Below are 24,993 nucleotides of genomic sequence, written 5' to 3'. Positions count from 1 at the left end.
GTTTTGTAAATGAGTTTATTTGTACCTCCAGACACTTTAAGTGATTGTTTCTTTCTTAAAAAATAATCTTCACCAATTAAATTGTGGTTTTGCAGGGGGACGGTCCATCAAGCTCCTTTACTGTGCCATCCCAAACTCCCACCCAGACTGTCTTACTCAGTTAATAGATATTTACTGAGCGTCTACTATGTGCCAGCACTCACCCTAGGCTCTGGGGATGTAGCCACGAATGAGACTGGGTCCTCATGAGCTTACACTAGTGGTGGGTGGTATTATGTCACACACACACACACACACACACACACACACACACATCCTGAATGAATGAATCGCTCATGTTGTGTGCTCCATAGAGGTGGGCAAGGCTTCAGGCAGTCTCCCTTGGGGCTGGCCTTCCTCTCTCCAGAACCTCCTAGAGGTGGCAGTGCCCCCAGTCCACCGGCCACTGCCCTGGGCTGATGCTGCAGTCTGCTGGGCTTTGTGCGCCGTACCCACTCCTATCAGAAGACCTGGCTGCCGGAGCGGCTGCCGGACTTTGTGGTCAGGCAGCTCCAGCAGTTCTGGGCCACCAACACCAGTTCCCAAGCAGGACACAGAAGCAGTCATGAGAAAGTGTCCCAGGGGTAGATGACGAGTCTGGGGTCCCAGAATAGGGAGTTTTGGGAAGGCTCTCCAAACAAGCCCCAGAAAGGGATATCCTTGGACCTGGAGCATCCCCTTCCCCACCCCACCATCTGGAAGGCTGGCCTGGAAGCCCTACTGGTCACTCTTGCCATGTGAGTGCAGTGCATTTATCAGCCTGGCCCTGGCGACTCCCAGGGGCGACTCTGGTGCTAACAAAGGAGGGGGTACAGGTCCCAAAGCTGACGCCTTCTGTGGGCTCCAGGCAGCCTGAGGGGGCTGCTGGTCATGCTGCCCCACTGGACTGGGGACCCAGAGCTACCTCCTGCGATGTGCTTCAGGTAAAAGAAGGAAGAAACCTGAGAGGCGTGACGAGGAAGGGCACTGGGATGGCACCATGGAGAAGCTTTGCCTGGGCTGGGCTCCTCTGGGGCCCCCCATGCCCTGCTCAAGTTGGGGAAGGGCGGTGTCCAGCCGGAGTTGGGGGCATTGCTTTGGGCTAGAGGGGCAGCCCCCCTGCTGGCCCCAGGTCTTGGGCGCTGGGCCAGGTCAGTCTCTCTCTGGGGCTTCAGTGTCGCCCCGTCTGCAGTCCCAGGACTCGCTGCACTGTTGTCAGTCTGTGCAAAGGCTGAAGCCCGTGCACAAGTGTGGCGGCCCTCCCAGGGCTGCGCCAGCCTGCAGGGAACAGATATTCTGGGAAAGACAGGCCACCACAGGCTGGGGGTACTGGGACGTTGGAAATCCCAGAGGCTGCTCAACACACAGAGCAGGCTGGAGCTTCACCCACCTGCTCCACTGATGGCAACATCAGCTGCTGCTTTTTTTTTTTTTTTGCGGTACGCAGGCCTCTCACTGCTGTGGCCTCTCCCGTTGCGGAGCACAGGCTCCGGATGCGCAGGCTCAGCGGCCATGGCTCACGGGCCCAGCCGCTCCGCGGCATGTGGGATCTTCCCGGACCGGGCCACGAACCCGTGTCCCCTGCATTGGCAGGCGGACTCTCAACCACTGCGTCACCAGGGAAGCCCCCAGCTGCTGCTTATTAAGTGCCTACTGCATCCCTGGGCCAGATCCCTGCACCATGTACTTCACATACAAGGTCACTTTCAGTCCACAACATGCTCTCCCTATTTTACAGCTCAGTGAGGTCAGGCCACTGACCCAAGATGTAAGATGTCTCTTACATGGGATGCGAGAAATAGTACCCAAACTGGAGCCTGCTTTAACCAACCACCGCTGCAACCTGCCTCATTGCCAAACACCCACCTCCGCGTCTCCCTGCACCCATCCCAAGGATCCCACTGTTTACAAAATCTGGCTGCTCAAACCAACCCCAGTTGCTGAAGTAACACTGAGCTGCCCCTTGTCCAGCCGTCCGACTTTTAGGGAGGGGCAGCAGCCATCTCTTGCTAAGTGCTGAGCCTCTGCGGAGCCCTGGGACAACAGGGGTAGACGGGGCCCGGCCACTGTCCCAGGGAGTGCCTCGGCTCACAAGCGCTGGGTGGACACAGCAGGCATGCAGGTGTGGCTGGCTGGAGATGAGGGCCCGGAGAAGGAGCGTGAAGGGGCCAGAGCCTGGTTGGGGCACACGGCTGCCAGCTAGGGCCTCTGCCAACCAGTCACCGACGGCCCTCCTGACCCAGGATGCTACCACCCCAGACCAAAGCTCACAGAACGGGCTTTTGTTGGCCGGGGGGTCAGCATGGGGCAGATGGAGCACTTCCCCTGAGCTTTGTGGAAAATTGAACGAGCCTCTGGACTGGGACATCTTGGGACCCCAGCATGGGAGCCTCTGATAGAAAACATCCATTTCGGGCTTCCCTGGTGGCGCAGTGGTTGAGAGTCCGCCTGCCGATGCAGGGGACATGGGTTCGTGCCCCAGTCTGGGAAGATCCCACGTGCTGTGGAGCGGCTGGGCCCGTGAGCCATGGCCGCTGAGCCTGCGCGTCCGGAGCCTGTGCTCCGCAACGAGAGAGGCCACGACAGTGAGAGGCCCGCGTACCGCAAAAAAAAAAAAAAAGAAAGAAAACATCCATTTCTTACTATACTGCCTCTCCACACGGCTTTGGGTGAACTGAGAGAATGATTTTGCTGTGTAGCTGCATCACCAAAGAATGAACAAGCTGGGCTCAGAGGGAGGGGCTTCCTGACCCGGGAGCGGAGTGGGGGGTGGGGGGAGCTCTGTAGAAGTCCCTCCCATTCCCAATGGGTACAAAGGGGCAGGGTGGTGATTTCTAGGGCTCTGACTCACTCTAATATTCCCATGTCACTTATTTCCACTTGAGCGAAGGAGGGGTCTCCACAAAAGAACGTCCTGTGAGCCTGGCGTCCTGATCTCTGAGATGCCATGGCCTGGGCCACCCAGGCCTAGGGCCCCTGTGACACCGTTGGCCTCGGAGCAGGAGGCTGGTCTCTGAAGCCCAGCCTCGCCAGGAAGAGGGAAGATCCCTTTAAGTCCTGCCTCACAGCCTCAGCTTGTTGCTATGTATGGGACCAACTTCCTTAGCAACCACCTGGCCTCTTAAAGGGGCCCTGGAGTAGTGGTTGCCACCCAGCCATGGCTCCCAAACAGAAGCCAGGCAAGGGGGCCAAGGAACCCGAGGTCAAGAAGAAGGGTGGGAAGAAGGATCCCAGCCTGGCCAACAAGTCCATGGAAATGCCCATAAGCAAGGAGATCCGGGAGTTCTACCACATCCAGATCCGCGACCTGGAGGACAGGCTGGCCCGGTAGGTGGGCGGGTAGGGTGGTCCTGCTAGGTCAGAGCTGGCCGCCGTGCAGGCTCAGCCAGGGGGTCCTAGACCTATGTTCTGGACTCCCATGGGATGTCCAGACCCCACCCTACCCCAGCCTCAGTTTCCTCCTAGGTAACATTTTGAAGCAAAATGGATTTCCCCGCTCCATCTCAGCCCCCAGAGTTCTGGGGTCTCAGTGCGAGCCCACCCCAGGCAAGCAGCACTCCCTCGTGCCTCACCGCTGCCCAGTGGGACCATGCATTTTATAGGACGGCAGAGTTCCATCAGTGGGATGAATTGGAAATGGCAGCCCCCTGGCAGGCACGTGGTGACCACGTGTCCCTCCTTCTGCCTGCCCCCTCCCCCCAGCCTGTGCCATGATTCCCTGATCTGTGGGCCCCACCGGCTTCCCCAGCTGCTAAGCCCACTTGTCCATGCTGGGCCTCAGTTTCCCCAAATGTAAATGAGGAGGGTTGTGAGACATGGGTGGTGGTTGTGTGGAGGGGGGATTCTCTAACTCTTCTGAGACACGTTCACTTGCCCACTTTTCTTATTTTTACACTGGTTTCCTCTCAGTTATGATGCACTAGCCCAGTCTCAGGGTGACCCTTAAAAGACACACCCCTTTGGTGACAAGTAGGCAGAGGGTCTTCCCCAGGTGATGGTGCAGATACTCACAGCTGATGTTGAGACCTTCCTGTGCTGACGCTCACCACGTCCTTAAAATGGTCCCACAGGAGAGGCCCTCATGTCATCCCCATTATAGAGGTGGGGAGACTGAGGCTCAGGGAGAGGAAGGCACCCCAAAGAAGAGGCTCCAGAATGTGAACCCTGGCCCCTGACTTCGCCACGCCAGGCTGCCTCCTTGCTCCACAGATCAGGTCATTCAGCTTTGTACCCTGCGCTGCCCTGTGTGCAGTAGCCATACAACAGATGTCGGTTGTGGGAATTCCCCGGCAGTCCAGTGGTTAGGACTCCGCACTTTCACTGCCGAGGGCGCGTGTTCAATCCCTGGTCAGGGAACTAAGATCCTGCAAGCCGCACAGCGTGGCTTAAAAAAAAAAAAAAAAAAAAAAAAGATGCTGGTTGAGTCAATTGTGAAGTAAAACAGCTTTCCAAATAACTTCTATCAATTATTCCATTGGAAACCAAAACACTGTTTATGTGATACTCTTAAAAATTCACAAGCTTCCCTCAAGCTGAGACACCAGATGGAATGTATTTGGGAGATGTCTACTGTGTACTTGTTATTTGCCAAGCTCCTCTGCCAGGCCACCAAAATACAGAGAGGGAGGAGGCCAGGTCTTGACTTCCCAGTGGGACAAGGGTCAACCTACAGGAGGGCACCCAAGAAAGGGCCACAAATGCTGCTAAGGGCCAAGAAGACTCCACTGAGACGACAACACGGGGGTTCACTCAGTGGAGGAGGGTTAGGAAGATCACAGGTGCAAAGGCTTGGGACCGCAAAGTCCGGAAGTATTAAGGAGGGCACAGAGCCAACAGCAAGCATTATGGTTGAGAGCCTCGACTTTGGGGTCAGACTGACTTGGGTTCAAGTTCTGGTTTTGCCTTTTACTAACTCAGAGATGCTTCATCCCTCTGCGCCTCAGTTTCTTCACCTGTGACATGGGTATAATCATCATAGTGCCTACTTCCTTACAGGTTGTTGTGGATTCAACAAACACACAGAGTACCTACTACGTACCAGGCACTGTCCTCCGCGTTGGGGACACAGCTGTGAATGTAACACACAGAGGCTCCGCCCTCACAGACCTTACAGTCTCGTGATGTAATGAACGTAAAGTGCTGAGCACAGGCATTGGCTTGGTCGCAAGCGTTGATCAGGGGGCACAGTGGGAGATGAGGCTGGAACCTCAAATGCCCTGATATGGGAGGGTCCAGGGAGCAGCCTAGCTGCGTGGAGGCCTGGCTTGTCCAGCTCCCTGGACCTCTGCCCCGCACCTGCCTCAGGTACCAGCAGAAGTGGGATGAGCTGGCTGTGCAGGAGAAGCTGTTCCGCCAGGAATTTGAGCAGCTGGCCAACAAGAAGGAGACCGTGGCCTCCCTCAAGCGCACGCTCAACCAGCAGGCGGATGAGATCAGCGACCTCAACGAGCAGCTCCAAAGCCTGCAGCTGGCCAAGGAGGTGGAGAAGGACGCCTTCGAGGCGCAGCTAGCCCAGGTGCGCCACGAGCTCCAGGAGACCAAGGACCAGCTCACCGCTGAGAACTTCGTCCTTGGTGAGGGGCGCTGGCCAGCGAGCTGGGGGCACACGCGGCGGGGCGGGGGGAACCCAAGGCTCTGGTTCTTTGGTCTCTCGCCCTAGCTCTCCCGCGGACTCTCTTTGTGACCTTGGGCTAGCACTTTTCTCTGACCCTGTTTTCTCACCTGGGAAATGGGGATGATACGTCTACCTTGAGTAACAGCAGCTACGTGCTGCTTCCCACACGTATCCTCCATGGTAATTGTCCAAGCAATCCTGAGGCACGAAATCCCTTCACCACCGGCCACTCTGTAGGTGAGGAAGCACTTCAAGGGGGTGTGTCTTGCCCAGGGTCACCCAGCGGGCAAGGGTGGTTGTGAGTTTCAATGACAGCATGAGTGCCTGACCCAGAGAAGGTGTTCAAATTCAGTGACTGTTGTCACTGTCACTTTGATGAGCCGGGAGTAGCGGAGAGTGTGAAGGGAGGCTCCTGAACCCCAGGCTTTCTAAGACTAGTGGAGAAGGGCATTCCAGACGAAGCCATAAGGGAGGGCAGGACCATGCATGGCATGTGTGGGGACAGGGGACTGGCCCTACTGGATCGGCAAGTTCAGGGGCATCATTGCTCAAGACCCCCGGGACCCTGCCCTCCCGAGGTGGCCCCTCACCAGGTCTGTGCCCTGCGGCGGGGCAGGGGGGAAGCTGGCAGCCCTGGAGGAGTTCCGGCTGCAGAAGGAGGAGCTCATGGAGAAATTCACGTTGCTGGAGGACCAGCTGCGGAAGCAGGAGCACGAACACCAGGACCACGTGCACAGCCTGGAGAAGAAGTCGGCGCTGGACGCGGACAGGTGGGCAGGCCGGTGCCGGGCCTCATCGGAGCCAAGCACAGCCCGGTCCACAGACCTCTGACAGCCCCGGCTGCTAAGTGGGGGGGCTGCACTAGCTCCTTGACGCCCCGACCTGCTGCTGCCCACAACCCTGACTGATTTACGGTGGAGGGAAGAAACGGTTCCCAGTTCTCACGCCGGTGTTGAACAATCCCTGGACTTCCTTTTGCCACCTTTTGTGACTTGACTTCTATTTATTTAATAATTAATAATATTTACATTGATCAAGTTCAAAATGGTACAAAGGGTCTACAGTAAAAAGCCTCCTGCCTGGGGCCCTGTCCCCTCCTGGGGGAGAGAATGTAGAGATCTAGGCGCTCTGGGGACCCCCGCGTAGGCAGGAGGTGCCTGTACCCACTCTGCCCGACCCCCTCACTCCCACCCCTCCTGTCAGATTGAAGAAGGAGATCATCCAGCGCGTGAACATGGTAGCCACTGAGTTCCGCAAGGAGGCCACCAGCCAGATGTGGGACACGACCAAGCGGGCCATCATGGAGAACAACACCGTGACCCTGCAGCTGGCCAAGATATCCCGGCAAGGCATGCAGCTGCTGCAGGAGAACGAGCAGCTCAGGGGCAACCAGGACAACCTGTGCAAACAGCTGGAGCTGCTGGAGGACTCCCAGAAGGTCATGGCCAGGCACAGCAGAAGCCGCCAGAAGGTGTGCCCTCCAGGCCCTCATCGTGGGGCATCTGGCACGGAGAGCAGGAAGGAACCCCAGGGACCCTGTCCTCAGGGCAAATACAGCCCCTCAGGGGTGGACCCCAGGGGCCAAATCTCGAGGGAGGTAGCTGTGAGGCGATGGGGCCCTTCTTGTGCGGGCTCTGGCCCCATCTCTGGTTTGTATTTGGTTTAAAGCCCCCATAACTGGTTGAAGTCGAACCCAACCCTGGGGACCCAGCTGCTATCTAGAGAGGGTGCCGGGCTCCCAGGGCCTCGGCGGGCCTCTCCGGGGGAGCGGGGCTGGCTGAGGGCCTGTCGTGGGCCCAGGGCATGGCCACCTGCCCACACTGCAGATCATCCTCATGCTGACGGAGAAGTGCCGCAAGCAGCAGCAGGGCGAGGCAGAGGCCAAGCAGCTGCGTCTCCGGCTGAGCCAGCTGGAGCAGAGCCTCCTGCAGCTGCAGAAGGACAACCAGGCACTGAGGTGCGGCCCGCAGAAGGGCAAGCGGCGGGAGCAGGCGGGAACCCCTCCCTTTGTGGCCACGTGACACGGGCCAGCGACTCCCCCTCTCTAGAGGGGCCCTGAGGCTTCATCTGTCAAACAGGCTGAGGCCCGGGGCTGGCCGAGGGCCCCTGTGGGCTGGAGAGAAAAGGCAGGGCCCCTCACCCTAGAATGGGGAGGAGCCTGACTTGTCCTGGTCCCGGGCCCAGGAGCCAGAGAGAACAGCTGAACCTGCAGCTGGAGCGTCAGGAGGCCGAGGGGCAGCGGCTACAGCAGGAGCTGGCCACAGAGCAGAAGGTTCGGGCGAGCCTGGAGACAGCCCTGGCCCAGGCCACCTCCTTCCTACAGGACATTGTGCAGGTGAACTGGAAGTGGGTGAAAGTGGGGGGCGGGGGATGGAGCCAAGGACAGAAACTGCTCGGAGATAACTGGGCCATCAGAGATGGCCAGGCCAGGCACCCCGCCTCTTCCCCGTGAGATTCCTGGCAAGTCTGTCCTTTTCTGATTCTGCACTTCAAAGACCCCTTCGAGGTCTCAGAGGAGCTGGATGGGGTCCTCTGAGGCCCTGGAAGGCCTCGGGTCTCAGTCTTCCCATTTGGAGAATGGGTATCCCACCACAGCCAGGGAACACTGAGAAAACAGGCACTGCGGTTGGAGTTTCCCAGAGGTGGGGGCTGGGGCCATGAAAGGCCTGACCTCGTGGGCCCGCCCGCACCCCTATCGGCAGATGCAGCCCGACGAGGAGGATGGTGGCTTCAATGTAGTGTTCCAGCTGCAGCGCCGGGAGATGCTGAAGCACCTGCTGGTCATGCTCAGCTCGGCCATGGTCCTGAGCCCCCAGATGGCTGTGTCCCCCCGCCGGGAGAGCCAGTCCTGTGGCCCACCGAAGGAGCGGTGAGTGAGTGACCCTGTGTGACCTCAGAGGAAGGAGCTATGGGACTTGTCCAAGGGCTGTCCTCAGCTGAGCCTGGGCCCGAAACCTGGCTCACCAGAGCCTGTCTGAATCTCAGCTTCCTCATCTATGAAATGGAGGTGATGACACCAGCCCTCTCCCCACAGGCGGTACAGCACCCAGCCACTCAAGACAGGGCCTCTGCTGCAGCAGCTGTCCAGCATCACACCCTACCAGCTAGGGGACCTGGGTCTGGTGCCTCGACGGATCCACATCCCACCCAACCCTGAGGACCTCAGGCTGCTCTCACATACCACCCGTGTGGGAAACTTATGGGCACACGGTAGCCCTGAGGTGAGGGTGCTAGGGGCCCTGGGGACAGCAGGATGGTAGCCAGCCCTGGGTGCAGATCATGGCTCTGCCATGCTGCAGCTGTGTGGCCCTGGGGAGGTGGCTGGACCTCTCTAAGCCTCCATTTCCTCATCTGTAAAATGGACTGAAGAAAGGTGTGGCAAGCCTTCAGTGGGCTAAGACATGCCCATACATCCCCTGGGAGGGGGGCTTGCTGGGTCCTGTGGCCCCCTCCTCCACCAGCAGGGGAGAGGTGGGAACCCCCCAAGTAGGCCTCAGCTTCCAAGCTGGCATCTTTATTCTTACAGATCCATACCTCCGGTTCTCCAAAAAGGTTCAAAAAGTTTAGTATTCCTGAAGTTTCCCTACTTTCTAAGTAGGACACAGAGAGAAGACCAACCTCCTATCCCAAAAATGGACTGTTCCAGCCACAGTTCCTGTTTCCGTCCACAGGCAGCCTGGGGCAGCCCAGAGAAGAGTTATATAAAAAACAGATACCACAGGTTGGCGTGGCACCTCTGTGGACGTGGCTGGGTGTGTGGGCATGACAGTCAGGCAAGCAGCCAAGTCCACTGGCGTCAGGGGCCGGATGAAGGCCTCTGGCTTCGCTCACGGATGTGGTCCAGGAGCAGGTCGGTGGTGCTCAGCAATGGAGGCAGCAGCTGCTGCTCAGCGGGGGCGACGTGGCCCAGCACATAGCCCGGCACTGTGTCCGGGTGTATCGGGCGCCCAATGCCCACCCGCAGCCGTGGCATTGCCTGTGGGCAAGCCAGAGGGGCCCAGGGAGCTTTGGTGAGGAGTGTCGGGGGCCCTGCGCTGGCCCACCCGACCCAGTGCAGGACTCATGTTAGAGTCGAGGCAGCTAATACAGGGACGGACTCCATTGTGGCCCCTTCAAGGGATACGAGAGGAGCAGTTAGTGCTTCCTTGGGTCAGCACCCTTCACCCCATCCCCTGCCGAGACTGGGGTCGGCACCCCTACCCCACTCCAGCTGGGAGGCCAGCTTCCCTATCCCCACCCTGACCAGCTCAGGGCCTCACCTGGCACTTCCTCCCAACTTCAGAGCCAGTTTCCCCAGCGGCTTGTGGAGCTCATCGTGCACCAGGCAGACCTCCTCAGCAGTCAGTCCAAACAGCTCCGCTTGCACAGGGAAACGGTGGCCCTGGTTACCGCTGATCTGCCCAGGGCGGTTGTCCCGACTCAAGGCTCCCATGAGGAGGGGCCGCAATTAACCCCACTTCATGTATGAAGAAACTGAGGCTCTCACAATCACCCAAGGCCAGGCAGCAATTGGAGCTCAACAGGCACCTGGAGCTCCAGGTGAACTGATCTGCCGCAGCCCAGAATCCCCTCGCTGGCCCCTGCGCCCTCCCGGGCGGCCCACCCCTGGGGCCCTCAGCTTACTGTCCCCGGCCACCTGCGGGCGACACCGGGGAAACTGAGGCCCGACAACTCTCCCCATCCTCCTTCTCACAGCGCCCTCCGGGACCCAAAGCAGAGGAAGGTAAACGGAAAACTGGGCCAGAGTGGATTAGGGGTACGAAGAGGAGCCCAAGAAATCCCGGAGACTCCAGAAGGCCGAGTGGAAACGGGCGCCCCCGGGGTGGGCGGGCAGGGCACCCCAGTGCAGGAGCGGAATTCCTGTTAGTTTAGAGTCCATCCGAGCATCGGACCCATTTCTGATAGTAAAACTATGACAAGGAACTGGGGGGGGGGGCTTTGCCCAGGAGACAATGGCTACCCTACGCTGCCGTCCCTCACTCTACTCACCAGCCACCGCTTCCCCGGGGGCCGGGGTTCCAAAACGCACCGGCTCATAGCCCAACTCAACCACAGCCCTGCGCGCGAGACCAAACAGCCCCATGCTGCACCAATTCATGGCCCAGACCCCGGCCCCTGACGTCATCCAGCTCTCGGCCAATCGCGGCCGCCACCTATCCAGGGGCGGCCATTAGCGTCCAATCCGGGGCGGGCCACGCGGCCGCCATGTTTCTGAGGGGCGGAAGGGGCGGGGCGGAAGGGGCGGAAGGGGCGCCCCCGCGAGTTGTCCGGGGCCTTGCCACCGAGTTCTAGGGGTTTGTCGTGGGGCTCGCGGAGTCCGGATTGGGAGGAGGGAGCCGTATTCTGGCCCCCGCTGTGGTCCTGCCTCGCTTTGGAAACCCGGCAAGTCTTTTCCCCGCTGTAGACCTCGGCCTCCCTAGCTGATAAAAACTTGCTAACCTCCTTCCGGCTCTGTTTGAAATTGGATTCCAGCGAGTGGAGTCCTTGGATTCCGGGGGCGTGGCTAGAGTGGCGGAGCCTGTGGGCGTCCTGGAGATGATGCCTAGCAACGTCAGGGGTGGGTGCCGGGAGGCAAGTGAGGGCCGTGAGGGAGCCCGCCCAGGCCCGGAGGTCCGCCTGGAAGGGGCCTCATGACAGAATCCAGAGAGGTGCGGGAGAAGGCTAAGGCAAAGGCAGAGGGTCGGGGGAGAAGAGACCACGTATGGGTTCACAGGAAAGGTTTTAAGTACGGGAGAGAGAAGATCATTTGTGCGATTCAAGAAAGTCCCAGGCTGCTTGCACAGAGAGCAGAGGTCTTAGGAGCTGTGGCTGGTGGGGCGGTCAGAGGGGTGGCCGGAGCTGGCATATTGCCAGAGATGGCATTGTCCAAGATGAGAGGATGAGAGAAGAGAAGGGATCTAAGAGACCTTTAGGAAGTGGGATAGACAGGACTTAAGGACTGATGGGACATAGATCTTTGGCTTGGGTGGTTGGCAGAGAAGATGGACTCACCGCTGTGGGAAGACCTGGGGCAGAAGTCAGGTGAGGTGCTCAGTTTGGCCTGCTGAGTGTGAGGGTCCCACAGGATATGCAAGATGCTGCTGGAACCCCAGGGCCTGTGGCTTGGGGCAGGGCCTGAGCTGCAGAGTTTTGGGTGTCAGTAGCTGGAGGTGGGAGCTGAGGGGGACCAGGAGGAGAGCAGAGGCCAGTGTGAGCGTGAGACCTTGACCATAGGTGACAGAGGCAGGACTGGAGAGAGGTCAGGGAAATAGGGGTGGGAGTGCCACCAGACCCTAGATTGTGCTTCTTACCAGGCCTCATTTCCACCCCTCCTCCATCCTGTAAAATACCTGAGGAGAGTGTGTAAGCAGAGTGGGGGCTGTCTCTGGAGGCCTGCTCCAGCTTGCTGTCTCTTGGTTCCAGAATGCTCTGGGGCTTGACCAGACTCCTTCACAGCACATCCCAAAGCCATGGGTGATTCCAGTGCCAAATGGGACCCTACAGCGCATCTTTGGGACCAGCCAGGTGTTCCGGAACTTTGATGATATAAAACCAAAGGCTGCAGGGTTAACAGTGCCCCTCAAAGTCAGGGAGTAGTGAGTGATTACCTTGCCATGGGATCCCAGGTTCCTACCCTGCACAGCCACTGACATGCTGTGCAGCCTTGGGCCAGTTACTCTCCCTCCCTGAGCTTCAGCGAGCTCAACTGTATAATAGGGCTCTTCCACCTCAGCAGATAAAAGGCTGCTGGCCCGGATGAGCTCCAAGAATGTCATCCTCCTCTCCCTGGGTCTCTGTCTGCCCCTCTTGTCTCCCTACCCAAGTCCCCCTCCTCCCAACCCGTTCCCGAATCCCCAGCTGTATGCCCTGGACTGGTCCCAAGTCAGGGCCAGCCCCTCCACCTGTGCCCCCTGCCCCTGCAGCTACCATCGAGGCCAGCAGTGCTTGGAGCAAGAAGACTGGGAGGTGGCCGTGCTGTCCTTCTCCCGTGGCCTCCACCTGGACTCCCAACTGGTGAGGGGGACGGCCTGGGTGGGCACAGGCAGTTGCTGGCCCCGCACTCACTCCTCACTGTCGCACCTGCCTGGCCCCTTCTCTCAGGGCCACCAAGTCCCTGTGGTAGCTGAGTGTCAAGCCTCAGGGCGGATTGTGGGGAGGGGAACGGCAGCCTGGGTCCCCTCTCCTACAGGTAGAATTCTATGCCTTGAGAGCCGAGGCCTACATCCAGCTCTGCGACTTTTCCTCGGCTGCCCAGAACCTTCGAAAGGCCTACTCCTCCCAGCCAGAGAACACGGACTTCCTGGAGCGGCTCACCTTGGTGCTTTACCTGAAGGTGCCTGGGGCTGCCCCAGGCCCACAAGGCCCCACCTCACACCCTGGCCTGCTGACTCTCCCTCCAGCTCTGGGGGGCTTTCCTTGTTCCTGAGACCAGCCCTGACTCCCTAGGGACCTTCGTGTCCCTGTGTCTATGTCCCCATCTGCTGCCCCACTAATGACCTCTCCCGCCTCCCGTGTTGGTTTACCACCAGGGCTGGGTACAGTTTTGCAGCTTTGTCCAGTAGAACTTTCTGCAATAGTGACAATGATCACTGTACAATCTGGTAGCCACTAGCCACGTGGAACTGTTGAGCCCTTGAAGTGTGGGGAGTGTGACTGAGGAACTAATTTTTTTTTTTTTTTTTGCGTTATGTGGGCCTCTCACTGTTGTGGCCTCTCCCGCTGCGGAGCACAGGCTCCGGACGCGCAGGCTCAGCGGCCACGGCTCACGGGCCCAGCCGCTCCGCGGCATGTGGGATCCTCGCAGACCGGGGCACGAACCCGCGTCCCCCGCATTGGCAGGCGGACTCTCAACCACTGTGCCACGAGGGAAGCCCGAGGAACTAATTTTGACATTGTATTTATTTGAATTGATTCGAAATTATATAGCCACAGGAAGCAGGTGGCTATCGTATGGGGCAGTACAGGCCTAGAGTCCACAGGCTCTAAGCACTAAAAAGGTAAGAGTGCCCCCCATTTGCAATGCAAAACAAAGATGATATTAAACCATAAAATCCCAACAGTCCTGATTTTTTTTTCCATTTTGACAAATTTAATGCCTTTGTTTTTAATGTCAATAATTATTCAATTCTGAAAAAGAAACATTCTTAAAACCAGAATGTTGGGGTCCTGAGTCCAGTCCTGCTCTTTCTGTGTGACTTTGGAAAGGTCACTTCACCTCTCTGAGCCTCAGCTCTTTCATCTAAAAGGGGAATGTTAGCTGGTCCCAGTGAGATAAGTTCAGGTTTTTCGTTTTTTGGGTGGTTTTTTTTTTTTTTTTGGCTGCACCTGGGCAGCTTGCGGGATCTTCGTTCCCCGACCCACATCCTCGGCAGTGAAAGTGCCGAATCCTAACCACTGGACCACCAAGGAATTCCCTAAGTTCGAGTTCTTAATACAGGGCTTGGCACCTGGAGCCCTAGTCCAGGTGGGAGCCTGTTATTGTTAGATCTGCTGTTCTGGTCCACCTCCCAGATTTTCTCTATTTTTCCTTGTTCCTTTGTGTGTATTGCTGTCTCTCTGTCGTCAACTGTATATTTCTGTCTCTTGCTGTCTCCCCAGCTCTGGATCTCTCTCCATCTGTGTCTCTATCTCTTAAAGTCTCTCCCAGATCTAAAGGGCTCTGTCCCTGTCCCTTGTCATTCCACCCCAATGCTGGCCATCCCTCAACTCGTGGGTGCTGCTAGGCCGGGGTCACAAGCAGAAGTGACTGCCCTCTGTGTCCTCAGGGCCAGTGCCTTTTCGAGCAATGCGCCTTTCTGGATGCCCTGAACGTCTTCTCTCAAGCCTCTGAGCTCCAGCCTGAGAAAGTCTGCTTCCGTTATCGATGGTGAGCGCCCTGGCTGTCCTTGTTGGCCTTTGCCTCCCCGGCATCCCCTTCCTGCCCCTCTCACCCGGCAGACAGAGCACCTTTGCCCTCCGCCCTCAGCATGGCCTGTCTCCTGGCCCTCAAACGGCATCGTGAATGCCTCTCATTCGTCACCAAGGAGGTGAAGCATGGCACCACCAATGCCGATGTCTACATCCTCCGGGCCAGGCTCTACAACTTCTTCCAGCAGGTAGAGCAGCGGGGCAGGGCAGGGGGGTGGACCTCCTCCTTGTCTGGATGCCGTGATGACAGGAGGCGGCTGGGCTGTCGGCCAGCCCCGAAGCTGTAGTGGGGGCCTACACCTCCCCCAGAGTAGTGGGGGCCCTGTCCTCCCCAGATAGAGGCCCCAACTGGCACTGGCCCAGTCGGGTAGTTGTTCCATCCTCGTGCCAGGCCTGCGCCAGCCCCCAGAAACCACAAGGTGAGAGGCCTTTGCCATCCCTGCCCTCACGGAACTCATAGCCCAGGGGAGACGTCCCCAAGCGGATAATTACACAAAGGATGACTTCCCAATTGTGTGAAGCACCGTCAGGGGCACCCAGGCTTCCCTTAGACATGAGACTTGGGGTCACAAGGGAGGAGGGACTGCAGGGATGAGAGAGCAATGGGCAGGGTCTTGTGAACCCAGGGGACTCTGACTTCTTCCTGGGGGGCAGCAGCAGCCTCGAAAGGGTGCTCCCTGGGGCAGTGGGCCTTAGAAAGAGCCTTCTGGCTGCCAGGGGGCATGTGGGCTGGGGGGAGGGGCAAGCCTGGAGGCCGGAAGCCTGGGTACCATCCATCTGGATAGGAGCGGGGCTCGAGGAGGATGGCCATGAGGGTGGCAAGGAGGCGGCAAGTCCCACAGACCTTTGGAAGCAGGACCCGAGACTGACTTGGTGGCGGGGGGCGCGCTGAACATGAGGGAAACGGAGGCATTCAGAACAATGCTTGGTGTTCCAGCCTGGCCTGGATGCTTGCGGGTGGGGTGGGGGGAACCTCAGGAGGGGGTAAGTGGGATGGGCTGGATTGGGCGGAGTGTCCTGGGGGTGTTGGAACCATGAGCCTTCCTATGCTGGGGGCTGGGCTTCTGTGGCCCACAGGTGAGTCAGTGGGAGAGTCTCCTTCAAAGGTAGGAGACTAGTAATTATTTTTATTTTTTATTTTTTAAAGATGCTCCTATTGCTCTTTTTATTTATATATATACATTTATTTATTTATTTATTTATTTATGGCTGCATTGGGTCTTCGTTGCTGCTCACAGGCTTTCTCTAGTTGCGGCGAGCAGGGGGCTACTGTTCCTTGCGGTGCGCGGGCTTCTCATTGCGGTGGCTTCTCGCATTGCAGAGCACGGGCTCTAGGCGGGCAGGCTTCAGTAGTTGCAGCACATGGGCTTCAGTAGTTGTGGCTCGTGGGCTCTAGAGCTCAGGCTCAGGAGTTGTGGCGCACGGCCTTAGTTGCTCCGTGGCATGTGGGATCTTCCCAGACCAGGGCTCGAACCCGTGTCCCCTGCATTGGGGGACGGATTCTTAACCACTGCACCACCAGGGAAGTCCCGAAACTAGTAACTATTGATAATTATTTCTGATGGTTGGGATTTCAGCTGCTCCCTGCGATGCCTAAGCACGTTCTAAGCACTTTATTCATGTTTATCTCTAAGGCTGGCAGTAACCCTTTGAGGTAGACACAACCCATTGCCCTCTTTTCACAGATGAGGAAACAGGTCCAGATGGTCTGGGTAACTTGCCCAAGGTCACAGTGGTGCTCCCCTTGAACTCAAGTCCATCTATTCCGAAGCCCTGCCCCAGCCTCGGCCATCTTCCCCCTCCCGACTTCCACTCACACCTGGTGTCTACACTGCCTCACTCACCCTCCAACCAATTACCCTATAGGACATGGGGTGCTTGCTAAAACTGTTTGTTGACTGACTGACAGACCTGCTCACCCAATAGAAGGTATTTGCCTAGGGATGTTTTCTGCTCATGCCCAGGCCTGAATCTGTTCTTCGTTAGAGTTGTCTTGGGCTTAAAGGTCAGGGGCGTCGGGGAAGGTGTACAGGGGAGTATAGGGAGGACACAACCGTCACAGTCAGGAGACCACACCCTCCCCCCTCCTCAAGTGAGCCTTGCAGAACTCCTGCAAGGAGGAGGCATCTGTAACCCCATTCTACAGCAGAAACCACTGAGGTGGACTTGGCTCACCTGAGGTCATATCTAGAAAGGGGCCAGTAGGGATGGAGCCTCAGATGGGATATTCCCACAAAGCAATGCAGAACCACTGAAGATGGGTGGCATGGTGCTGGCCTGCCCAGAGAAAGGCCCCTACAGGCCTGGAGGTCTGCCTCCCCACACTGAACAGGGCAGGTTCAGCTTGGCCTGCACCCCGATGCCATCCCTGCCCCCCTCCCCTGCAGCCCAGCCTCTGCCATCGAGATCTACACAGTGCCTTGCTACTGGATCCCGAGCACCCACAGGCCAAGGTGCTGCTCAAGGTGATGGTGGGCCAGGCCCAAAAGGCACGCCAAGATGCCGGCATCCTGGCCGTGCAGGGCAAGCTACAACATGCACTGCAGTGTATCAACTGTGCCATCGGGAACAACCCTCTGGACCCCAGCCTCTTCCTCTTCCGGTACTGAGTGGGAAGATGCTGGTCTTGGGTCCCAGGCCTTGCCTTGCCTCAGATGTGCTGTGTGATCTCAGGAGAGCGCTTGACCCTCCACAGGCCTCAGTTTCCCCATCTAGCCTCTAGCAATCTTTCCCTACTGCCCATCGGGGTCAAGGGATCATGGGAGGTGGTCTCTGCTACTGCCCCTGGAGGAGGGGCAGGCAGCAGCCTGCTAACCCTGGAATCCTGGACCCCCGGGCCTGCTGAGCAGTTTACACTGGCAGGCTCAGCCCAGCTCAGTGGACGAGGCTTGGGTTTGAATCTGGGCCACCCCACGAGGACCCACCACCTCATTCTGGGCCATTTCACTGCCTCGAGCCTGGGTTTTCTCATATAAACAGTGGAGATAAAATGTCCTGTGTACAAAAGGGCCTTAGCATAGAGGCTGGCACACACACAGCTCCCAAAAAGAAAGAGGGAAGCTATTTTTAAAGAAAAGTAAAATTACCAGTGACTAGCTGGCTATCTAAGTAGCAATCCAGGAGCCCCACAGGCCAAACTTAGTGCGTGCGGTGGGAGCCCCTCCCCCCAGGTCAGAGGGCCCAGAGCCGCAGCCTCTCTCTGGGACACCACTAGTCGGTGGGGCACTTTGGCCCTCATGTCCCTCCCTTGTAGGGGCATCATGTACCGACGGCTCCGGGAGTTTGACTCCGCCGTGGAGGACTTCCTGAAGGCGTTGGACATGATGACCGAGCACCAGGAGGACCTGGTGCAGCAGGCGCAGCGCCAACTGATGTTGACCTACAACGACTTCGCGGTGCACTGCTACCTGCAGGGCGCCTACCAGGAGAGCGTGCTGCTGCTCAGCAAGGCGCTCAAGGACGAGCAGCGGGAGAAAGGCCTCTACATCAACCGCGGTGGTGAGTGGGGGCCGGGCAGCCCAGTGTGAGCCCCTTGCCCCTCCAAGGCCTGGGCTGGGCGCTTGAGGGCCCTGAGGGAGGGACGAGGGAAGGAGCGAAAGCGGAGTCTCAGTGTCCCACGGACACACTTTGGGAAACGTTGCCTTAGACAATCTGGCTACAGCCCTTCAAAATGCTCGGGATCAGGCAGCTGGAAGAAGGTGGCCAGAGGCACGGAAAACCTCTGCAGGTTCCCGCGACCGCCCGCTGGTGTCATCACCGCGGGTGTCACCACCCGCTGCAGGCCCCCGCCCCCTGGGGGTGGAGCCAGCTGGGCTGGGGCTCCTGGGCCCTGGGTTTGCGGGGCTCACTCAGCCCCCGCCCCTGGCCCCCGGTCTCCAGATTGCTTCTTCCAACTGGGCAACCTGACCTTTGCTGAGGCGGACTACCAGCAGGCGCTGGCGCTGAGTCCGAAGGACGAGGGCGCCCACTTGCGCATGGCCCTGCTGCAGGAGAAGTTGGGCTTCTGCGAGCAGAAGAGAAGGTACGCGCTGACTGTGGGTGGGGCGGGGGCTGTGGGCGGGGCTGTGGGCGGGGCGGACCAGGCCGCGGGAGGGGCCGGAAGAGGCTGGAGTGAAGCCGGTCGGCTGGGATCCTGGGGTCGAGATGCCACTGCTCTCCCAGCTGTCTCCTAAATATCTATTTTATTTTTCAAGTTTTCTCTAAAAATCCTTCATTTTTTCTGTGAATATTGTTATGGTAATTGCGCTTTTTATTAAAAAAGCTTAAGTATTCAGTGACATATAACTTAGAACATGAAAGTTCCTTCTAATATCTACCTCCCAGCGCCTCCCCCTTCCCCGTAAGTTTGGTAAAGAGTCCTCTAGATTGATTTCTATGCATATGTTAACAATTGTTATCATTTTACAAAAGTGAGATCATGCTAAGCTGATTTTTTAAAATAAGTTTATTTATTTTTGGCTGCGTTGGGTCTTTGTTGCTAAACGTGGGCTTTCTCTAGTTGCGGCGAGTGGGGCTACTCTTTGTTGCGGTGCACCGGCTTCTCACTGCGGTGGCTTCTCTTGTTGTGGAGCACAGGCTCTAGGCGCGTGGGCTCAGTAGTTGTGGTGCATGGGCGTAGTTGCTCCGCAGCATGTGGGATCTTCCCAGACCAGCGCTCGAACCCATGTCCCCTGCCTTAGCAGGCGGATTCTTAACCACTGCGCCACCAGGGAAGTCCACTAAGCTGATTTTTGACTTGCTTTTTTACTTCCCATGGCAATTACATATAGGACGACCTCATTCTCTTTTATTGCTTGCAAAGTATTCCATTCTGTGGAGGTACCACAATTAATTTCTTTAGACGATAGTATGCTGATGAGTATTTGGGCTGTTTTCGGTTTTTTATTATAAATAATGCAGTAATGAGACCCAAGACATATGTTTTCATGTGTTCATACTAGTAATTCTGTAGTTAGATTGCTGGAAGTTAAATTGTTGGGTTAAAAAGTGTAAAATTTTAACATTTTAAAAGATAATACCCAATTGTTCTCCAAAAACAATGAACCAATATAAACTTCCCCCAGTAAAGGAAAGTCTTGGTTTCCCCAAACCTCCCTAGCCCAGGGTATTAAGACTATTTTTCCACTTTGCTATTCGGGGAGGCAAGAAAAGGCTCTCTCGCAGTGGATTGACTTTGCCTGTTTAAATTGTGAGTGCAGGCCAGCATCTTTCGTGTGTTTTTGGCCGTTATGGCCTGCCCACATTGTTCGCCCATTTGCTCTTAAATTGTTCATTAAAAAAAAAGTTTTTTGGTTATAAGTGTTCTTTGTAGGCTGGAAAATTAGCTTATCATCTGCCTTCTATGGCAAAGTATTATTCACTATTTACTGCTTTCTTTTGTGGTGTTTTTGCTACTCAATAATGGGATTTAACCATAGTCAAATTAGCTTTTTCATTTTTAGCTGCTGGGTTTATGACATCTCAGAAAGGCCTTTCCTACTCCGGGATCATAAAAATGTCCACTTATGTTGGGATTTTACACTAACATTTAAGTGTTGGGTCCATCAAGAGGGGCATGGTGGCAGGGAGCAGAGACCAGCCTGATTTTCCCCAAACTCCCCACTGGGGTCCAGAAGCCTCCATATCCTCCAGATGGCCCAGCTCAGAGCACCCTGTGTCCTGCTGTGTCCTGCAGGCAGTTCCAGAAGGCAGAGAACCACTTCTCAATGGCCATCCAGCACAATCCCCAGAAGCCCCAGTACTACCTGTACCGCGCCAGGAGCCGGCAGCTCACGCAGAACATTTTTGGGGCCTGCCAGGATGTTGCCACTGTCCTGCTCCTTGACCCCAAACAACCGAAGGTCTGTGCCTGCTGGGCCAGGAGGTTGGGCTTCAGAGTCAGTACCTCTGGCCACCTAAAGATATTCCCGGTCCCTATAAGAAACCTGGTTTCCTAGCAGTAATAAGAGCTGCTAATGCTGGAGCATTTACTATGTGCCAGGCACTGTTCTAACCAGTTCAGCTGACATCACCCCATTTAACCCTCTTCAGTACCTACGAGACAGGTAGCATTATCATCACCCCACAATTCATAGAGGGAAGAGGGTAAGGCTCAGAGAAGTCAGTTCTCATGGCCCAGGTCATGGCGCTTGGAGGGCACACCCTTACCTGGCTGGCTCCAGAACCACTGGTCAGGCTCACCGTCAGCACTCCCTCACCGACTAGTTCCTTTCTCAAGATGTCCTGATAGTTCTGGGGCCAAAAGTTCCAGCCCTTTAAAAAACAACAACCTGTAAACCCTTCCTCTGCCAGGGCAGCACCACACCATCTGCCCCCTGTCCTGGCCCACACCTGACTCTGGTCACCCTCTTTCCTGGCAGCTGCTGCCACTGATGACCAACCTCTTCCCCGGCATGTCAGTGGAGGAGGTGCTTAACAGCCAGGTGGCCCACCTGGCCAGGCTGCAGCTGGAGCGGGTGGTGGAGCACAGCCTGCAGGCCGGCACCCCTCAGGATATCGTGGGGTACGTTTCTCCAGGAGGGCCCAGAGTTGGGGGATGGTTGGGGCTCAAGGCACCTCTGGCCCTAATCGCCTTCTCATGCCACTGTCCAGTCCTGGGGATGGTGGGGTGAGTCAGGGAGGCCTACCCAGTGCTCTGGGGTCACGGCTTGTCAGGCAGCTCAAGGAGTGGGAACTAGAGCACCAGAGGGCCCGGGCCCTGCAGCTTTCGTGGAAGCTGGAGCAGCCTTTGTTCGAGACCTCCAAAGAGCTAGAGGCCCCTCACCAGTCCCTGCAGGCAAAGCCAGAAGGCCCAGAGGGAGAGGCCAAGGCCCCTGGGGAGAAGGAGGTAAGTGGGCTGTACGCCGGGGCTGGAGGTCCTTGAGGTCCAAGGTGGAATGTACCCCAAGTCAGGGCTGAGGGATGCACGCTGGCTAGAGGCTGGCTTCTGGGCCTGGCTCTGCCAGCACTCAGATGTGTGACCTGGGCTGGGGACATCTCGCTGTGAGACAGAGAAGGTACCAGTAAGGGGTACACCTGAAGGAGGGTGTATGAGGATGTGGGCCCCTCACAGAGAGAGGCTTCCCACACTTTGTCCACACTCACCTTCATAAATTCCGCTGTGTGCACTGGCCACTTGTACCAGAATTTTCTTAATTCTTAAATTCATTTCTAAAAGCTTTTCACTCAATGGAACATATAGAAAAGTACATGACTCACAAGTGAACTGTTTGATGGATTTTCACAAACTGAATACCCCCACGGCACCATTCTCCAGATCAAGAAAGAACACACTCCCAGTTCCCCAGAAGCCCCTCGCGCCCCCTTCCAGGCCCCTCCCTCAGCCCAGCACACCCCACAGGGCTGTCCTGATTCTGAACGCTGCAGACGGGTGTGCCTGTCCTTCGCAACAGAGGACAGATGTGGCGCCGGGCCCTTTGCCTCTGGCTCCTCTCACGGAGCATCCAGGTTTGTGAGACGCATCCACGCTGACTGCTCCTTCTCATTGCTGGAGACAGTGCCATCCTGCGAATATCCCGCCCTTTATTTATCCACTCGACTGCTGACGGACGGCAAGTAATTGTGTTCAAGGGAGACTTTAACCATCGAAGTAAACGAGCGCCAGCATCCCTTTGCCAGAAACGGGAAAGGCAAGCTCTACATTTTTCTAGCTCACATTAGGATACAAAAACACAGAACTTGGGTCTGTGTATGCCCTGAAGTCATCGTGGGGTCCCTGCTGGGTGCTCCGCAGCCCCGGCCGCTCCCCCATCTCACTCCTGCACATTTCCCGCGGCCTACAAGCAGGACCAGCAGCCGAGAGCCAGGCCAAGAGCCTGGCCGCAGAGTCCCCGACTTGGATTCCAGCCCTGCTTCTCTGCCTCTTAGCCGAGTGCCCGGGGCAGGCTACTTAGGTGTTTCCTGGTCCGGGAAATGGTAATGGCAGGGGAGTTCTCTCCCAGATGCGCAGGGAGATGAAACATGGAGAAGGTCCTCAGTTTCTCACTAGCCATTCCCCGGACACAGCACTTCACAGTTTACAGAAGCCTGTCCCACAGTTGAACTAATTTGCACCTTGCAGATAGGGAGATGAGGCCCAAGAGCCTCTTGACACTGCTTTTCTCACGTGGCCACACCTAACCTGGCCACGCCCCTTCCTGTCCAGGCAACCTCTCCGTGTCCCCATCCAGCCCTAACCTGCGACCCTCGAGGAGCTCTAAGCGGCTGGACTTACAGAGCTGCGGCCACTGTGACCGTGCAGCCTGTGATCATGCAGCCTGTCTCTTGCCCCAGGAGAAGCTGGAGCCGGCCCCCAGCAAGGAGAGGTCCCTGACCGACAGCTACATCAGCCAGACCTCTTCAGGCTCCATCTTGGGCTGTAAGTCCCCCTGCTCCTGCCAGACCTGAGTGAGCCAACGCAGCAGGGAGGGCAAAGGTCAGGGGTCAGGGGCTCCCAGGCCTGAGTGTGAATTTGGGCTCTGCTGTCATACCTGTGCGAGTGTGGAGTGGGAGGACTCATCCCAGCTTTGCGGGGGGCACAGGGAGCCCTCAGGGATGCCCAGCAGACAGCCTGGGAGGCCGGCTCTCACCGCGAGGCGCTTCTCAGCTGCTGCCTGCTCCACCCTCATTCCCCGCTCAGGCCTGTCTCTCTTCTCTCTGCCCCCTTGGCCTCTCCCTGAAATAAGCCCACGAAGCCTGTGCATGTCCAGGGGGCTTTTACCCTCAATTCTGAAAGATGCCAGTGTGGAGGAGACAAAAGTAAAAAACCCAAGGATGCTGCTCTGGGTCCCAGGGGCAGCCATGGGCAGTCCAGGGAGGGACGGGAGTAGCAGCGGCCAGCCCCCTTCCTGCCATTCAGCAAACGTGCTGAGCATCCTAGGGCCAGGCCTGTGCTGGACACTGGTTACAGGCATGAATGGCACAGTCGCTGCCCCAGGGAGCTCTTGGTCCTGAAGGGAAGAAGGCACACAGGTGAACAGATAACCAGGACAGTGCAGCCATACCATGGAGGGGAGTCCCGAGGGCTCGGGGTGCATTTAGCTGCCTTTGGGGGCTCAGGAAGGGCTTCCAGGACCCAGGGGAAGAGGGGTAGCCAAGTGTGAACAGGGTGGAGCAGGGGGAACTGCTGCAGGCAGGGGGCCAGGGCCCTGCAGGCTGTTGGTTGTGGCTGGAACGCAGAGGGCAAGAGGCAGGCAGCAGAGTGGAGGCCAGTGCTGGGCGAGTGGGTTCCTTTGTATCTCCCCCTTATCTTATGGCCCTGACCCACCTACAGGGCTCAGGGTGCCAGGAGGGCTGGGCTGCCGTGAGCTGGCAGGCCTTCCCCTTGGCCATGCAAGGCCTCTGGGACATAGGCAAGGGTGAGGCCTAGAAGTCTCCCTTTCCTGGCACTGTCTGGGGAAGGCGGCCTGACAGCTTCTCTTGACATATCCTTTCCAGTCAGGACCACGTCCACCTCAGAGACGGAGACGTCCACTGTCTACCAGGAGTACGGGAGCACGTCGACCACTGTTGTAACATCCTCTGACTCCTTACCGCTAAGGACACAGTCCTCAGACTCGGGGGACAAGAGGGAAGACCTAAGCCTGAGCCACAGCCCCAGAAAAACCAAGTCCACCCCAGGCCACAGCCAGAGGCCCAGCGAGCCCGAGGCCATCCAGGTCCAGAGCCAGAGGCCCAGCAGGACCGAGGCTGCCCTGAGCCAGAGCCAGAGGCCCAGCAGGACCAAGGCCATCCGGGTCCAGAGCCAGAGGCCCAGCAGGACCAAGGCCACCCTGAGCCAGAGCCAGAGGCCCAGCAGGACCGAGGCCGACCAGATCCAGAGCCAGAGGCCCAGTAGGACCGAGGTCGCCCTGAGCCCAAGGCAAAAGCTTAACAAGACTAAGGCCACCCAGGGCTCAAGGCAGAGGTTCAGAAAGGCCAAGGGTGCCCATGGCCAGAGCTGGAGACCCAGAAAGGCTGGTGCCACCCAGGACTGGAGCTGGAGACTGATCCAAAGTCCCAGCAAGATCAAGACTTTCTATGACCCAAGTTGGAGCCCCTGCAACACTGAGGCCACCGAGGGCCAGGGCCAGAGCCAGAGGCCCAGCCAGTCCAAGGCTGCCCAGAGCTGGAGCCAGAGCACAAGCCCAGGTTCCGGCAAGACCGAGGTCACCTGGGGACTGAGCCCAAGTCTCAGCAACACGCAGGCCACCCAGGGCCTGAGACAGAACCCCAGCCCCGGCAGTTAGGCTGCTCTGAAGGGGCCGCTCGGCCCCTTCACTTCTTGCTGGGCTGCGGGCGATTCTGCCCCCACCACTGGCCACTCAGCAAAGCGGCCTCCTCTGGAGCCACCAGAACCTCAGCCAACATTCCTCTGGTCCCATGGCTAAATTCATTGTATCTGTTCTCTTCTTTTACAAAATTAAAAACTTGAAAAGCCCAGCCCAAGTGGCAACTTGAGTCCCTCTGTTCCCAGAGACAGAAGTCTCAGCCTGGCTTTCCGATACCGGGACATAGGG

The 24,993-nt window shown here is 57.5% G+C and overlaps 2 protein-coding genes across 4 annotated transcripts; both read left to right on the top strand.

The window, feature by feature from the left end:
- Positions 1 to 3,175: 3,175 nt before the first annotated feature.
- CFAP157 (cilia and flagella associated protein 157) lies at positions 3,176 to 12,104 on the top strand (the record flags this gene model as incomplete). 3 transcript variants are annotated; one of them, XM_081236768.1, is made up of 9 exons in its annotated part: positions 3,176 to 3,345; positions 5,323 to 5,591; positions 6,249 to 6,402; positions 6,836 to 7,103; positions 7,459 to 7,589; positions 7,817 to 7,967; positions 8,335 to 8,501; positions 8,667 to 8,853; positions 10,328 to 12,104. In XM_081236768.1, the coding sequence occupies 9 exons, from the start codon at positions 3,176 to 3,178 to the stop codon at positions 10,502 to 10,504; spliced, it is 1,674 nt and encodes a 557-aa protein (XP_081092894.1). In that variant the 3' UTR covers positions 10,505 to 12,104. The 3 variants fall into 3 exon arrangements, with proteins under 3 accessions (XP_081092894.1, XP_081092893.1, XP_081092895.1); XM_081236767.1 differs by lacking the exon at positions 10,328 to 12,104 and adding an exon at positions 9,304 to 9,904; XM_081236769.1 differs by lacking the exon at positions 10,328 to 12,104 and adding an exon at positions 9,159 to 9,409.
- Positions 11,614 to 24,976, top strand: TTC16 (tetratricopeptide repeat domain 16; the record flags this gene model as incomplete). The annotated part of the gene is made up of 14 exons (XM_081237879.1): positions 11,614 to 11,653; positions 12,003 to 12,207; positions 12,535 to 12,625; positions 12,801 to 12,944; positions 14,377 to 14,477; positions 14,577 to 14,706; positions 16,906 to 17,120; positions 17,772 to 18,016; positions 18,398 to 18,539; positions 20,193 to 20,358; positions 20,878 to 21,020; positions 21,173 to 21,344; positions 22,793 to 22,874; positions 23,933 to 24,976. 14 exons carry the CDS (start codon positions 11,614 to 11,616, stop codon positions 24,721 to 24,723), a joined length of 2,667 nt encoding a protein of 888 aa, XP_081094005.1. The 3' UTR covers positions 24,724 to 24,976.
- Positions 24,977 to 24,993: the final 17 nt, after the last annotated feature.

The sequence above is a fragment of the Mesoplodon bidens genome (assembly GCF_964165515.1).
Source record: "Mesoplodon bidens genome assembly, chromosome: 6".
In the NCBI taxonomy this organism is placed as follows: Eukaryota; Metazoa; Chordata; class Mammalia; order Artiodactyla; family Ziphiidae; genus Mesoplodon; species Mesoplodon bidens.
Note: the sequence above shows the minus strand (reverse complement) of the source record. Positions and strands in the feature narration are given on the sequence as shown.